We start from the raw sequence: 16,162 nt of genomic DNA, 5'->3' as shown, positions 1-16,162 counted from the left end.
CCTAGATGGCGCCTAAATTCTATTGTTAGTTTTGCAATCCCACTTTGAGAGACTTATGCTAAAATTACACAATTTTTAAAGGAAAAAAAGTAGTAACATTAATTTATATTATATTTACATTTACGCATTTGGCAGACACTTTTATCCAAAGCAACTTACATTGCATTTGTCAGTTTTATTTATATATATATATTATATAATTCAGCACATAAACATATTGAGACATGAGATTCATCATGACAAAACCTTGCTTACATTTGCTGACTAATCCCTCTCTCTGTGCGTGATCTGTTCAAAACGTGAACTTCTTCCCCTGAAAACCACAATCTGAAATCTAAACCAACACGTTAATCATTCTGTAATGTGTAACTTGACCTTTTCCCTCTTAGTGTTTAGGTTTTTTTCCCCTGGAGCAAGGACATTGTTCATTGCACTTTACTCTGGTAGTTTTTGTAGACTAGGCATTACTAAGCATGTTTATGTACGTTTCATGTATGGGACCTAAAGCTGTTTTCTCTCACATCCTTTAATCAAACAAGAACTTTTGCATTTAAGTGAGTCAGAAATAAGACAATCAAGTTTTTAATTTTGTTTGTATGTGGTGTTTTTAATATGCTTACAGACAAACCATGTGCAAATTCATAAGTCAACACCATTGCTGAGCATTTCCTTCTTAAAACTGCGGTGAACCAAAAACAGTCTGAAAAACACAAGTTTGAAATCACTGGTGTTTCTGACGTCACCAATGACCTTGTAACCAATCACATCAACATGTGGGCGGGTTTAGCATATCATTAACTATGACCACTTTTTGAAGCTGGCGATTCTCAAGAGAAGTATATTTTTCTGTTGATGTAAAAAAATCGTGTACATTTACCAATATAGCAGTGAATTATGAATATGATGTACAGTATATTATATGATGAACTATGGTCTATGCCTTTCTCCACTGACGTTCTGTGATGTTCAAAGCGTTTCTAAGGATGCTGAGACGGAGGTGGCGAATGGGAACATGGTTTGTGTAACTTTAGCAACACATTATTACCTGTTTGATGACGTTGTCGAGCTAAAGGCTAATCATATTAATTACAGTTTTGTGTCTGATGTTGTAAAGAGCGATACCTTTGTGCAGCGTTTACTACAGTAACTTGAGTAAAAGTTGAGCGAATGGATCTCTGAGCTGAGTGAGTGAGTGGAGGCGGGGCTCATTCGCATATTTATGGCTCCAAGTATACTAAATGAAGCAAGGGTGTAGAGTTTCAAGTTTTTTTAAGGCATGCAGAATTTTTTTAACAGGGGAAAAAAAAAGTCTAAATATGTAGTTTTGGTGTCCAAAGATGAGTTTTAAGGGATAAATGATTGACTACAGGGGTACTTTAAGAGAAATGTATATAATTTAATTCTTTCTAATCTTGATTTATTCATATAATAGTATTTTCAAAGTGAATATGATTTGATCAGCGTGCTGTTGCTCGGATCTTGAAGGGGTGTGGGGTGCGTGCTACTCCTATCACTCCATCGAGGTTGAGTTTCTCACCCTCTGCGGCTGAAAATCGAAATTTTCTGAACAAACTCACAAAGAATAAGAAGAGCTCTATTCTAGCAAGCTGCTCCCCCAGACAGACCCTCCTCCCTGTGCGAGAGAGACAGAATAATGAATAATAATAAATACATAAATAATGCAGCCTAAATATACATTTTAGTAAGTGTGTGATGAACAGACTGTCGGTTTGACTTTCATTTACACTACCATTCAAAAGGCTGGGGTCTGTAAGATTTGTAAATACATTTTTTTTATAATTAATAACAAATAAAAGATTTGTAAATTTTGAAAGAAGTCTCTTATGCCCAACATGGCTGCATTTATTTGCTCAAATACAGTAAAACAGTAATATTGTGATGGCAAAGCTGAGCCTTTTCAGCAGCCATTACTCCAGTCTTCAGTGTCACGATACTTTGATAAATAGAAAGTTCAAAAGAACAGATTTTATTTGAAATATATATATTTATAACAATATTTTTTACTATTTTAACAATATGAGCGTCAATAAACCAATCAGAGTATCATCTCCCATTCCCTTTAAAAGCCAGTTGTGCTCACACCGATGGCAGATTCGCTATTTACATGGAGGAATTTGCGAGTCGAAAGACTGAACGCTTCTCCAGAGAGGAATCCTTTTATTTTTAATATTTGGCATGTTTGTGTGCAGCTGCACGTCCTTTAAAGGGATTCTTCACCGCTTTTTCATAATAAACTGTTATTCCCTTTAATAAAGCGAGTTGATGCACACCTCTCTCGTCTCAGTGCGTGCTCTTAATCGCTCTGACGTGCGGTGATGATCTGATAGCATTTAGCTTAGCTCACTAAGCCCAGTTCATTCACTATGGAACCAAACAGAGATCAAGTTAGAAGCGACCAAACACCTCCACGTTTCCCCTATTTAAATACAGTTACACGAATAGCTGAACGATCAAGTATGGTGACATAAAATAAAACGTGGCGCTTTTCTAAGCGGATTAAAATGAAGAACTATATTGTATGGCAGAATAACACTTCTGAGAGTACTTCGACTCGGCGCAGTAAAAAGTCCCGGCTGAAGAATCCTCCCTCACATCTCCCCCTCCCTCTCTCATTTCAGTCAATTGGGGGGAGATGCTATCAGATCGTCACCGCGCGTCAGACGAGAGAGGTATGCGCCAACTCGCTTTATATAAGGGAATAACAGTTTAATATGAAAAAACGGTGGAATATCCCTTTCAATAATACAAAAAATACTGCCCTATTGACTTTAGAGCAGGTTTTTGTTGGTCAATGGTGCACTCGTTTTTAGTTTCTCAAAATATCAACACGCCAACAATGCACCTGAACACACCTGGTTTTCAGACGAGCAACCTATGTGCGAACAGATGGCGTGAGTGCATTTGCTATTTAAACAACGTGATGCTGGACGTGAAAATGATAACTGCGTCAGGCAAAAACTAGCAAAAAACACTTGCGGCACATTGTGTCGGGTGTATGTTAGGGCCCCGTGTCTTTACTGTCACTTTTGATCAATTTAATGCATCCTTGTTGAATAAAAAAACGTATTTTTTGTTTTAAAAATGACTCCAAACCTTTGAACTGTATTGTGAATGATTCAATGTGGAGTCCTTTTTTGTGTGTGTTTTTTCTGACTTTACCTGCAGAAAAGGGCATGAATGCGTCCCGCCTCACAAACTTGCCCTCTTTGTCTAAGAAGTGCCCAGGATTGAACTTGTAGGGTGTCTCCCATTCGTTCTCATCAAAGAGAACAGAGTGCAGTATGGGTAAAATTGCTGTACCCTGGTTGAAAATATTATTAAGAAAGAGTTCATTATTGTGACAGTTGACATCATTGATCTTTCAAAGTAAAAAATGTTTGTCAACCAGCCACATTAAAGAGTTAGTTCACCCAAAAATGAATTTCTATCATTAATTCCTCACCCTCATGTCATTCCAAACCCGTAAGACTTTCGTTCATCTTTAGAACACAAATTAAGATATTGTTGATGAAATCTGAGAGCTTTCTGACACGCTGGATTACAGTTCTGACGTAGAAGTGAAACAACGTGAATAGTGTCAGAGACTGACACAGAAGTGTGCTGAATAAAGTTATTTACGCACAAAAAGTATTCTCGTTGCTTCATAGCATTAAGGTTGAACCACTGGAGTCACATGGACTATTGTAACGATGTCTTTACTACCTTTCTGGACCTTGACAGTGTTGATTAGATTGCTGACTATGGAGGGGACAGAAAGCTGTCAGATTTCATCAAAAATATCTTCATTTGTGTCCCGAAAATGAACAAAGTCTTATGGGTGTGGAACGACAGGCGGGTGAGGCATTAATGACAGAAATTTCATTTTGGGGTGAACTAACGCTCTAAACTCTTTTGGAGTTGATGTAATATTTTCAATATGAAGATTTGCATGACTTTAATGTTAGCTAAATAACGTATCACTCACCTTTGGGATGAAGCACTCTCCAAGGTTTGTGTCTTTGTATGCCACTCGTAAGCCATTCAATGGTACAACATCTCCAAATCTCAGGATCTCATGGATGACCGCCTCAGTGAAGGGCATGTTGGCCTTATCGGCTATACTCGGCTCCCGTGAGTGTCCAATCACTCTGTCTATCTCCTCTTGGACTTTTTCTACGAATAACACCATTCAAATGTCAGTTCCATATTACATGTATGCATTGATTGTTTAAAGAATGTGTTTTTTTTACCTTGTACTTCTGGGTAAGTGACGAGGTATATGAGACCCCAACACAATGTGGTGGTTGTGGTTTCACTCCCGGCCAGAAACAGGTCTAGAACACATGGAACGAGGTTCTGTTCATCAAAACCATCTGCTTTTTCATGTGGCTTCTGGTCAGGGATTGAAGAAGTAAAATAAGTTGCTGTATTCATAGAACTAAATTGTTAAACGGGCTCATCCTGTCATTTTCATAGTTTTGTTTTATAGTACCTCCATCATCTCAATAAGGAAGCTGTCGACGTAGTCCAGAGGTTCTGAGGGGTCCAGTTTGGCCTTGTGTTCAATAACAATCTCTCTTACAAAGTCTTGTAGTAATTTGTAGTTATTGAACATTTCATTGTGCTGCCCTGGAAGGAACTTCATAATGCCTGGAAATGCTTCATAGAGCTGAAAATATAAATATGAGGAAACACAAAGTCCAAATTCCCTCAAAATGAGTAAAACCACAGAATATAGTAAATATTGCAATAAAGCTAACGATTGTTGAGCTTCATAAAATAGAAAGTGTCTGTAAGAAAACAGCTAAAGCATTGAAAATCCCCATTTCCAGCATCAGGGCAATAATTGAGAAGTTCAATCAACTAAAGATGTTCTGAATCTGCCTGGAAGAGGACGAGTGTCTATATCGTCCTAATGCACGAGAGGAGGAGAGTTTGAGTGGACAAAGACTCTCCGAGATCACAGCTGGAGAAGTGCAGAGATTAGTTGAGTCTCGGGCTCAGAAAGACTTATGTATCAAACAGCCCCAACATCACCACATATTGTTTGGGAGGGTTTGAAGAAAAATCCTCCTCGCTTATCTGATAATGGGACGTGGTTGGCTCTTCCATCAAAATCAACACAAAAATGTGTGACTGAGCACAAAATGAAGCTTCTGCCATGGCCGTCCCAGTTCCTGAGCTGAACCCAATAGAAAATGAGTGATGAGCTGAAGAGAAGAGCTGGAATCTGAAGGATCTGGAGAGATTCTGGATGAAGGAATGGGCTCTGATCTCCAAACTCATCAGGCCTTACAGAAGAAGACTCAGAGCTGTGATCTTGGGGGAAGGATGTTGCAATAATTGGGTTACCAATAATTGAGGGCTTTCCTGTAGCTCAAACAGTAGAGCATGGCACTAGCAACGCCAAGGTCATGGGTTCGATTCCCAGGGAGAGCAAGAATTGACAAAAATGTGAAATGTGTACCTTGAATGCAATGTAAGTCGCTTTGGATAAAAGCATCTGCCAAATGCATAAATGTAAAATGTAAATGTAAAATGTAAATGTAATTGTGGCCAAAATGAGAGACAATTTCATAATGCGATTGCATTGAATTTTTTTAGTTGTTTTCCATCACCATAGGTGCTCTGTAGAGCTTATATCTAAACTTCGTAATTCTGATGAACACGCTGCCATAAATTAAGGACAATCATCAGAAAGAAAAATAATTAATTTACCTGCCCCCAAATAGAGCCCTCTATTTGAATGCTTTTAGAAATATATTTTAGCATTGTCCTGAATTGGTGGTCCGCATAATCAAATCTCTGACCGAACACCATTTGGCAGATGATATTGGAAACAGCATTGTTGAACAGGATTGTTGGGTCAAATGCAGCTCCTGAAAACAACAAAAATGAAATGAGTTCTCATTATTTACCTTGAACTGATGCTGTTATGTAGACTTCTACTCGTCTTTATTTAAGACATGCTTATATACATGCATATTAGGTATCATGTACCTTTCTGACCATCTATCTCATCCAGCAGGAAGTGGCTCTCTTCGCAAATGGCCAGCTCCATTGTTTTCTTTCCCAAACCAAAGTTCTTCAGTGTTGACAGGGCAAAATGCCGTTGCTTCTTCCACATCTCACCATTACTGAAGAAGAGTCCAGCTGCAGGGGCACGATTAATCAACATAAGTTTCAGGGATCTAAACATTTCTCTTTTTTTCAGCAAATCAGTGAAAATATTGATTGTAATCATGGGGGTCGATCTAAATATTATTTAGGCTGAGTTGTTTTCTATTCATTTTATGTGAGACTTTATGAGCTTTCTTTTTAACTCTGCTAAATACTGTTTAAAAGACCAATTTTAATAATAGAATAAAGCAGTAAGCCCCAAGAAGCTGGGGTTTACAGTGAATTTAAAATCGATAAGGGGCTTTTGGCCTAAAACTCCATTAGCTGTTATAAAATTCACATTAAACCATGTCTTCTTGGGGCTTACTGCTTTTATAAAATGGTTACCAGACAAAACAAATAATAAAGTTGAAATATATCTATCAATGCAACTCATGAAGTAAAGTCACTAACAGCCTTCCTTCCACTGGAAAAAATAGTCCCTGACCGTGACCAGGAACAGAAGTTACATTACGCCATTCAATGGCGGCAACTACTGTCTTTAAGAGAAGACTTTTATATTGAAAGGACTTAAACTTGTGAACATGGAACAAGACGCAACTGACAAATGAGCACTGTCACTGTCAGGACAGGGAAAACCCCTTTACTGTTAAAAGCACAAGATATCGCAGCGGACATTCAAACTGATTTTTTATTATGACCATAGGACTGACCTGAAGGAAAATGCTAAATCTGAATGCAGAAAATACACTCGATCTCTCTGGCAGTCCTACAATTTAGGGGGAAGCAATTACAACAAAATGGTTCTCTTTTGGTTTCACAATTTAAGGAATCTGTCTTGGATGGGTTTTTTTTTTCTTCCCCTGATGGGTCAACCATGTAACCTACCATTGCCCGAATAGACTCGTTCGAGCACTGGACTGTAGGGCCGGTCCACAAAGTTTTCAGCTTGAGTCACCAGGGCCTCCTTTACCATTTTATAACCAGTAATGAAAACCACTTTGTCTCTTCCTAATCGCAGACTGAAGATATTGTTGTAGGCTTGGCCTAGCTGTGAGGAAAACAATGTTTCAGAAGCATGAGCCATGTGACTGAAACTAATGCAAATCATATGGGGGGGTTTGTCTGCAAACTACAGCACGGTCCAGACATGAACCATATTATTCAGTTTTCCTTATCAACTATAATTATATATATATATGCATAGGCTATTACTTATTACGAGAGAGAGAGAGAGAGAGAGAGAGAGAGAGAGAGAGAGAGAGAGGATATCAGAGTTAATAATGTGATATCCACTATCAAATAACCAATTCATATCAAGTCATCATGGGCATCGGAAACACTAATTATGGGTGGGACAAGACTCGCCCACTTTAAGACCAATTTCGGACCCATTAACTTTTATCTCTGATTCAGTCTGTTTAACTACCCCTAACCGATACACATTAATAATAAACACTTTAGGCGCTTTATTTTCACTATTCAATTTTTTTTTTGTGAAAAAAAATGCCTTTCCGGTCTGAATTGTGATGGGACAAAGGGAGTAGAGCTAATTTGGCAAAAGGCGGATTTAAACTCATGGTCGATTTGCGTCAGAAGTTGATGCCATGCGTCTTACCCCTACACCATTATTGGTGTCATACACTTGTTGTAAATTATATCTAACATTACTCCAATAAAAAATATCTCATTGACGACGCACCCACATGTTTTTTTGTTTTTGTTTTTTTGCTTCCGACGCCCATGTCATAGTCCATAATGCAATGTCTGTATGAGTAGGATAAACTTTTTTTTTCTAAATGAATAAATACTTGTTTCCTGTACTATCGACCCATAATTTGGTATATTTTCAGCTCACCTTTGTCAGATATGTATGTGGCTCTTTGGAGTCAATGCTGAAGATGTTTCCTACGAATGGCAGAGAGAAAGGACTTGGTGGGTAATTCGGTGGGTTTCTGTTCTTCAGGTAATCTGCCACCAAAAGAAAAGCCACCACGAAGAGTAATATTCCCTTCAAATCAAGAATCTCAAAAATTGCAGTTAACGCCATGACAGGCAAAGAAGGATAATGTGAGGTTAGTAGAATTTGAAGAACTGGCGATCTTTGTCCGTCTGTTCAGCCCGACACTCCCCTCACTGAGCGGACTCGAAAGTTACACAAGATCTTGATGGATTAGAGTTGTGCGAGAGATGTGCCAATGTCAAATGATGTTCTATTACTATTATGTTCATAGATTTCAATGAAAAGTCTTCCTCAGATTGAGTTATTCCCTGCATCTCGACTCGAGTGAGGTGGACTATTAGATGCATGTTTATTTTTAACCGAGGTTGACTACCATATTATAATGATTGAGTCCTCCCCACTAATTCATCCAGTGCTATATTTCCTCTTTGGTTTATCCAGTGTGAAAAACAGACAAAAACTGTCAGTGTAAAACACATGAAGGCTTTGAATTTAAAATGTTGGAGTCTGTTCATTGCACTTTTGTTTTACTGACACTCTATTTGTAATGAATAATGTTGAATTCATTTATCAGAAACATTGTTAGCTTATTTGAATGGGGGATAAGGTCATATATATATATTTTTTAGTTATTCCTCTATTTAACCAGGTGAAGTCCCATTGAGATATTCAAATCTCTTTTGCAAGGGAGCCCTGGAGCAGATATAACCTGATGTTAAATGATTCAGCACTTTCCTTAGATTTAATTGTTATATTGCTTGTAAATTGATAAATAAAGTTTACTAATGGTCACTCAGGCAATGGTTACATGTCTAAGCTTGAGAAGAAGATTCATACAAGTATAGCAAAAACAAAAAGACACACACCGCCTCAGTTCTTCAATACAGGTGCTCGGGGTTATAAATAATAAGATGTTAATGAGTTCAATAAACACAAGTGTTATAAATGTTTTATCAGATGTAAAACATGCAAATGCATGCGCACAAACATCTGTATATATATAAATATGTGTGTGTGAGTGTTTGTGTGCGTGTGAGTGAGTGCGTGCGTGCTTGTAAATATAGGCCACGTAAAATCACAGAGCGGGGTCAGCGCATGCTGAGGGCACAGTGTGCAAAGGTCACCAACTTAAGTCAATAGCTACAGACCTCCAAACTTTGTGTATATTTAAATATAACAGATTTTTCTTTAATATATACCTTCATATTTATATACTTAATATTTATACACTGTACACACACATATATTATGTAAACACAAACTTTTATTTTGGAATTTTGGTTTATTTAATTGATTGCCCAGCACTAATATATGTAGGCCTATATATATATATATATATATATATATATATATATATATATATATATATATACACACACACACACACAATTTTAAAACGATGACAAGGCTAGCAAGCCAACGCTATCTCACGACCAATTTGTACATACTCTATGAGCTGGCTAGTTTGTACAAATTTACATGTTTTGTCTAAACCCCAGTCACCCCAGTACAATTTTGACCCCAGTATTTGGCAAATTGTCAAATACGTACGACTTAGTACGAGTGAGGTTGTACAAATTCGTACGAATTAGCCACCTCTTAAAATATGTACGAATTGCCATGAGATTGGGTTGGCCAAGCTCATATTCATATTGATTTACAGTTTATACATTACAGCAGCTGTTGAAGGGCCATTAATAATGCATAAAGAGAAGTATGTAACTAAAAAAAAGGTTAACAGTTTTTACCAAATGTAGCTATTTATAACAAATTCTTCACATGTGTAGACTGGAGGTGAGTTTTTGAGGCTGGGGCACATTTCCTGTGTTTATGCCGATCATAATCTGTGTAATGGTGAGACGGGAATTCTTAGATATCATACTATACTTTAAATAAGCTTGTACATTCATTAGTTTGTAAAAGTCCCAGAGTGTAACCATTAATAAAAGGATTCTGTGGGCGATTTTTCCTGCAGATAAGTTGCCATACTGCACACACTCCATCCTCGCTCCTTCATCTGGTGTGAGCGCAGAGCTTGTACGGCAGAGGTGCTTGTGTGAAGCCCATCTGGCTCTCCAAACTGGGCTCCTCACCAGAAGGAGGGCTGAAACTGAAGGTCTGGAGGAGCATGCTGAGGAAGATGAACAGCTCCATGTGTGCTAGGTTTTCTCCTGGACACTGCCTTTTGCCTGTCAATATATCACAGGTGAACTAATGCATCAAGGTTACTTGGCTGAAAGAATTTGTTTTTAATAGATAAATGCAGCAGAAGATATACACCAGGGCGATTCAAATCTTACCCCAGAGGGCCAATGCGTTGCAAAGTTTAGCTCCAACCCAAAACAAACACAGCCAACTGTGATTTTCTAGTGATCCTGAAGACATTGATTAGCATGTTCAGGTGTGTTTGATTAGGGTTAAAGCTAAACTCTGCAGTGCATTGGCCCAGTAAGATTTGAATAGCCCTGATATACACTGTAAAAAAAAATCAGGTCTCCAATTATGCATTTTGTGACAGATCACATCTAAATTTTTCAGTTGGCCAAATTGAATTTCCGTGAATTAAATTGCATCAATTCACAGAATTTCAATTTGGCCCACTGGAAAAATATATATATGATCAGTCACTAGAACATTTTCAATTGGAGACTTTTTTTTTTGGAAGCAATAGATAAACTATACCTGCTGAGAAGGCGAAAAAGGCATTTCTCCTGCAGAACTGGCCCTCAGAGTCTAGAAAGTGTCCAGGATTAAAGGTGTCTGGTGTCTCCCATTCATGTTTGTCATACAGTACGGATGTCAGATTAGTGATCATCACAGTCCCCTTAATTCAGCACAGAAAGGAAAAGATGTAGTATCTAAATATTTAAACATTAAAAAAATTTGCACACTAATCTGCTTTTACCTTTGGTATCAAGTAGCCACCAAGAGTTGTGTCCTTCCTCGCAACTCTAGACATATTAATAGGCACAATGTTTGCTTTCCTGAGAACCTCATGAATGAAAGCATTGGTGTAAGGCATGTTTGCCTTATCGGTCATAGTAGGTGGACGGGAGCCGATCACCTGCTCAATCTCTGCTCTCACCTTCTCTAAAGAAACACGTTAAGAACATTGTTGAGAAACCATTTGGTAACACGGCTGCTTCTTTCCTTTATTACTGTTCATGTTAATATTATTGTACTTTGAATGTCGGGGTACTTGATCAGGAAAAGCAGAACCCATCGGAGTGTGATGGTAGTTGTTTCCGTTCCACCCTCAAACAAGTCCACCATGTTCCACACCAGACTGCCAATATTAAACCCCGCATCGCTGTCATTCTTCCTCTATGGCCAAATGAAGCACGAGAACATGAATAAATTACTTAGTGAATACATTTATTCAAGAACATACATGAGTAGGGGAGAGTGGGGTAAGATTTTACTTATGTGGTCCTCAAGTTAAGAGAAAATAAGGCGGAAGTAATGGAAGTATCTAAAGTTATGTCAAGATGTTTCCTATTGTTTTAAAATATTGGAATACATCTGTGACAAAGGTTTCTTAAAATATGGCTTCTTATTTAAAAAAAGTGTTTATGTGGCTCAATTAACCCCGGTTTAGGGGTAAATTGAGCCGAGTTAGTGGACAAGCTGCATCAAACAAAACATCTATTTTAATCTGATTCAGACCCAAGTGAAAATGAAAAGATAATTTACCTCTTTCAAAAACACCTTCAATAATCAAATTTCCTTTTACAAATAGTCTTTTCCCTTAAAGCTAACATAAAACCACATAAAACCAAATTACGTTGAAATTTCAGTTTCTTTGACTGTTTGTATTTCTGAAATTATGTTGAACAACAAAATTGTAGTCTTCCTAAAAACAGACTAAAGAGTCAAATTAATTTATCCCACAGCATTTGGCTCACTTTGCCCCATAGTTACTATTTTTGACTAAACTAGCTATTTTACCATTTCAAGCTAACATTTAGCTAAATGATTTGCATGGTTTTTAAACCATCACTAAATCACCAATATTGATCATAAATATTTTAGACCTGGACAAATTTGCTTTGATGCATGGGTTATGCTAAAATGTTACTTTGACAAGCCAAAAACTGTTTTAAAGTAAATGGGTGCCTCCCACTGCTCCAATGTGCTTCATATTTAAAAAAAAAATGACGAGTGGTACTAAAAATATGATCACATGACAATAAAAGAGTACAGTTGCCAAGATAAAGGGGGTGGGTCCACTTACCCCCTGGCTCATCTTGCCCCAGTCTCCCCTACATTATCAATTATTGCTGCAGAACCCTTATTTATTTCTTGGCATGTTTTTACCATCTCAGTTTCAGTCAGGTAGGCATCAATATAGTCTCTAGGATTGTTGCTGTCCCAGTCTGGTCTGTGTTGCTCGATTTTCTTTTCCAGGAAGTTCGCTAACTCTTGATAGTTTGAGATTATCGTATGATGAGGTCCTGGCAACCACTTCATTATTCCCGGGAAGGCATCATACAGCTAAAAAAAAAAAAAAAAACAGGACATCATGATAAAATGAGGAGTAATCTCTATGGTGATATTGTGTTCCAAGCATTGAAAAAAATGTTCCCCCAGTTATAAAATGCTTTAAATGCGTACAGTAACAAAAAGGTTTTTTTGTTTTTTTTGTTTTTTAGAAAAGCAGTATTTTCAGTAGACTCTACCTGGGCCCACATAGATCCTGTAAGAAACACTGACTCTGCACTCATTTGTAGACGCTTCTGGAAATCAGCGTCATCATACTCGTGTCGATGGCCGAACACCAGGCTACCGATAACATTGGCCACTGCATTGTTTATTTTGACCCAAGGGTCGAAAGGGCAGCCTGTGTGTCAGAGTAAAGACATTCACAGAATGATATTCACATTTACTACATATTTTAAAGACATTACAGAACATTTCTGTGTAGTGTTGGTGTGTTAAGCCAAAGTATATCCTACTTCGGCCGGTCGTAATTTTCGCCATTAGGAGTGTCCGTGGATGTCCACACACAACGTCCTCATGTAACACTAAGGTGCAGCCCAATTTTTGTAACCATGCATACAACTGCGCATTATTGACATGCAATGAGTAATAGCGCTTGAAAACAAATCTACTTTTATATGTCCATGGTTTGAAAGTTCTCACCTGACCTAATTCTTGTTCTTATTAATATATGAAACTCCAAATGCCCTGAAAACTGCTATTCTACATACATAAAAGTTTCATTACACTAATAAAAATACAGGTTCATAAAGGAGTTTGTACAGCAATGCCATAGAAGAACAATTTAGGATTCCCTAAAGAAGCTTGTAAGGCACAATATGTAAGATTTTTGGATTAAAATATCTAAAAACCATTAGAAAAGTGTTATATATTTTGTTGACTTGTGTTGTGTACTTGCATTATTCCAAATGTTTAAATCCAGAGAAATAAGTAATTTTAACCAGGACATGAAACCGTGACTGTCACCAATGACATCATACCAACGTTCCGGTCCTCAATTTCCGGTTTGATTTTGTAGAAACCATGGAAACACTAAAGCTGCTTTAATATCTGATGTGTTTTATTAGACAGGAGAGCAACTGTTTGGATCATTGATGGACAGAAACTAATGATTGTTCTCCAGCTCAACACAGTTAGTCTTATTGTTTAAATCTGGTGTTCTTGATTTACCGCACAGAGTACCATGTTTTACCACCTAATATCCATCTCTCACTGCAGTGTGAACAAGTGTCTCATAGTAGCGCAGAGTGAACACACATAGTAGCATTATAACATCACTCTCAGCACACTCAGATGTGTGTGATATGATAAAGCAGCGCTGCGTTCCCGTCTGACTCTTTTCCACTTTTCGCCTTCAGAGGACAACTCTCATGATTCCACAAAATCAATGAGTCATCAAGCTACGTCTTTATTTAAAATAAGCAAACTCTAGGGGCGAAAATTACATATTGTGCCTAATATTGTGTATTACTGCAAAACACACACACACACACAAAAAAAAATTAATAGTCTAAAGAACCCTTTTCCACTACAAAGAACCTTCTGTGCAATGGAAAAGTTCCATGGATGTTACTTCAGCGATTAGCATATGGCTTTGTATCAGTAGAAACCCTGGAGTATATTCAAATGATTGTGCTTCCCCCCTCATATCCCCCTGAGACAAGAGATTTATGCATTTTATTTCAGGAAAAATTCCTCCCGTGACGCAAATTGACGATATTTGCATTATAGGAGGAATGTTTGCCCAAAGGCTAAAGACTACAGCCAGCAGAGGGAGACATTTCCGCATGTTTTGAACCCGCGCATGAGGGATGGAGATCAGCTCAGTTCAGCAGCTACAGGCATTCACTTAAACGGACCTATGCTGAGCAATGTTAGTGTTTTAACTTCTCAAATTAATTCCTATGAAAGACTGAACTGGCGTTGTGAATGTATGCCGCGAGTGTGGTTGCGATTACCTCAGCTCTCATCACGAGAGCTCATTAGCTCATTTATGACGTTAAATGTAATCTGACTCCTAATCTGAGTTAGTGCTGTGAGACTCAAGTGGCAACTCACTCATTATATTGAACAGACACGTTCAGTATTTAATTGTAGTGTCTGTTCTCCTACTGTTCTCAGTCACAGTAATCCACTAGGGTGGCTTTGGGAATGGGGGCAGCGAAGCATTCTGGGAATTGTAGTCTTTCATCCTCATGAGACAAAAATACATTTTCTATAAAACACCACTTTTCAAAAATAATTTCACATTTCTCCTACATTAATGACCCAGTTTAAATACAGATTCATCTTTGCAGCGCTGAAGTACCCCTTTAAGGGTTCTTCATATAGATGCTTTATATCTAAGAGTGTACGGCACTTACCCTGCTCTTCTTTAAAGGCTCCACACAGGAAGTAGCACTCTTGTTGAATATGTTCTTCTATAGTCTTCCTCCCCTTTTTCAGGTGACTCATGGCAAACTGCTGTTGCTTCCTCCATGAGTAGCCATTGTTAAAGGAGATGCCTTTCTCAGTCAGGGGTCAGCGTTAAAAACAATGGAGGAAAATTGTGTTTAGACCTGGTGTACAATCAGTAAAGATAACTGATTTTTACTTTGCTAATCTGCGATAAAAACTGAATGAAAATATTATATAGTAATTACATTGGTCTGCTTATTGGTAATTTCATATAGTAGCTAATATACACCTACCTCTGCCTTTATAAAGTGTGTCAAATAAAGGAGGAACATGGTGGTCGATAAAGTTTTCCCCTTGAGTGATCAACACATCCTTAACCATTTTAAACCCAGACACGTACACTGTTTTATTATATCCATTTCTGAGGCTGAAGATGTTCCCATACTTCTCAATCAGCTGAAATAAGTAATAGATTAAACAAGGAACACATGTTCAAATACAAACATCATCGCAATCTGTATTCCCTTAAATCTTAGTTATATGATTATTTCAGTGTTAATTCAAGAGTGCCTCACCTGGTCCACAGTTTTATAGTTAACGTCAGTGAAGACATTTCCTAGGATGGGTAGCGGCCAGGGTCCTGGTGGAAAATTTGCTGGATTTTTATTTCTGATTATATCTATAAGCAGCAGCAGCAAACAAATCAAAAACAAGCAGCTTTTAAAACCCATGCACTCGTATAAAGAGTATACAATCATGGCTGAGTCCTTGGACAGCAAACCCCTGTAAGTAAACTTATTTCAGCTGTTGCAGAAAGGGTGTGTGTGTGTGAGAGAGAGAGAGAGAGAGAGAGAGAGAGAGAGAGAGAGAGAGAGAGAGAGAGAGAGAGAGAGAGAGAGAGAGAGAGAGAGTTCACATGCAGTTTTTATCTAAGAGAACAGAAAAAAGTTAAAATGGGTCTCTGTCCGCAGCAAGGGGGCATATGAACAGATCAGGAGCTGTTATGTAACTATGTTATGCAATGTCTGTAGTTTATACTATAGTTTCCAACAAAAACACCAGCCCCCAGTCCAGCCTCCCTGTGAACTACAACTCATTGCAACATAATCTTCACCAGGTCATAAATAATGGCTGAATTATACAGTTGAACTAAGAGATAAACCACACACACACACAACAGCA

At 37.9% G+C, this 16,162-nt stretch overlaps 2 protein-coding genes across 2 annotated transcripts; both read right to left on the bottom strand.

Annotated features, from left to right (window-relative positions):
• Window positions 1-572: 572 nt before the first annotated feature.
• cyp2n13 (cytochrome P450, family 2, subfamily N, polypeptide 13) lies at window positions 573-8,308 on the bottom strand. The gene is made up of 9 exons (XM_067416864.1): window positions 7,979-8,308; window positions 7,009-7,171; window positions 6,001-6,153; window positions 5,719-5,879; window positions 4,493-4,669; window positions 4,251-4,392; window positions 3,986-4,173; window positions 3,181-3,322; window positions 573-1,633 (listed from the first exon to the last, which is right to left on the bottom strand). Exons 1-9 carry the CDS (start codon window positions 8,168-8,170, stop codon window positions 1,458-1,460), a joined length of 1,494 nt encoding a protein of 497 aa, XP_067272965.1. The 5' UTR covers window positions 8,171-8,308; the 3' UTR covers window positions 573-1,457.
• A 1,130-nt stretch (window positions 8,309-9,438) lies between these two features.
• On the bottom strand, window positions 9,439-15,822 carry cyp2ad6 (cytochrome P450, family 2, subfamily AD, polypeptide 6). Its single transcript, XM_067416870.1, has 9 exons — window positions 15,556-15,822; window positions 15,274-15,436; window positions 14,947-15,087; window positions 12,763-12,923; window positions 12,401-12,577; window positions 11,266-11,407; window positions 10,989-11,173; window positions 10,766-10,907; window positions 9,439-10,272 (listed from the first exon to the last, which is right to left on the bottom strand). Exons 1-9 carry the CDS (start codon window positions 15,736-15,738, stop codon window positions 10,097-10,099), a joined length of 1,470 nt encoding a protein of 489 aa, XP_067272971.1. The 5' UTR covers window positions 15,739-15,822; the 3' UTR covers window positions 9,439-10,096.
• Window positions 15,823-16,162: the final 340 nt, after the last annotated feature.

The sequence above is a fragment of the Pseudorasbora parva genome, chromosome 15, assembly GCF_024679245.1.
Source record: "Pseudorasbora parva isolate DD20220531a chromosome 15, ASM2467924v1, whole genome shotgun sequence".
Taxonomy (NCBI): Eukaryota; Metazoa; Chordata; class Actinopteri; order Cypriniformes; family Gobionidae; genus Pseudorasbora; species Pseudorasbora parva.
Note: the sequence above shows the minus strand (reverse complement) of the source record. Positions and strands in the feature narration are given on the sequence as shown.

Coding starts and splice junctions, on each gene's coding strand:
- cyp2n13 (XM_067416864.1), bottom strand. CDS start 8,170: ATGGCGTTAACTGCAATTTTTGAGATTCTTGATTTGAAGGGAATATTA. Junction 6,154..7,008: donor ACGAGTCTATTCGGGCAATG/GTAGGTTACATG, acceptor GTGCCCCTGCAG/CTGGACTCTTCTTCAGTAAT. Junction 1,634..3,180: donor ATTCATGCCCTTTTCTGCAG/GTAAAGTCAGAA, acceptor TCTCTCGCACAG/GGAGGAGGGTCTGTCTGGGG.
- cyp2ad6 (XM_067416870.1), bottom strand. CDS start 15,738: ATGATTGTATACTCTTTATACGAGTGCATGGGTTTTAAAAGCTGCTTG. Junction 15,437..15,555: donor ACTATAAAACTGTGGACCAG/GTGAGGCACTCT, acceptor TACTTATTTCAG/CTGATTGAGAAGTATGGGAA. Junction 11,408..12,400: donor ACCTGACTGAAACTGAGATG/GTAAAAACATGC, acceptor ATTTGGCCATAG/AGGAAGAATGACAGCGATGC.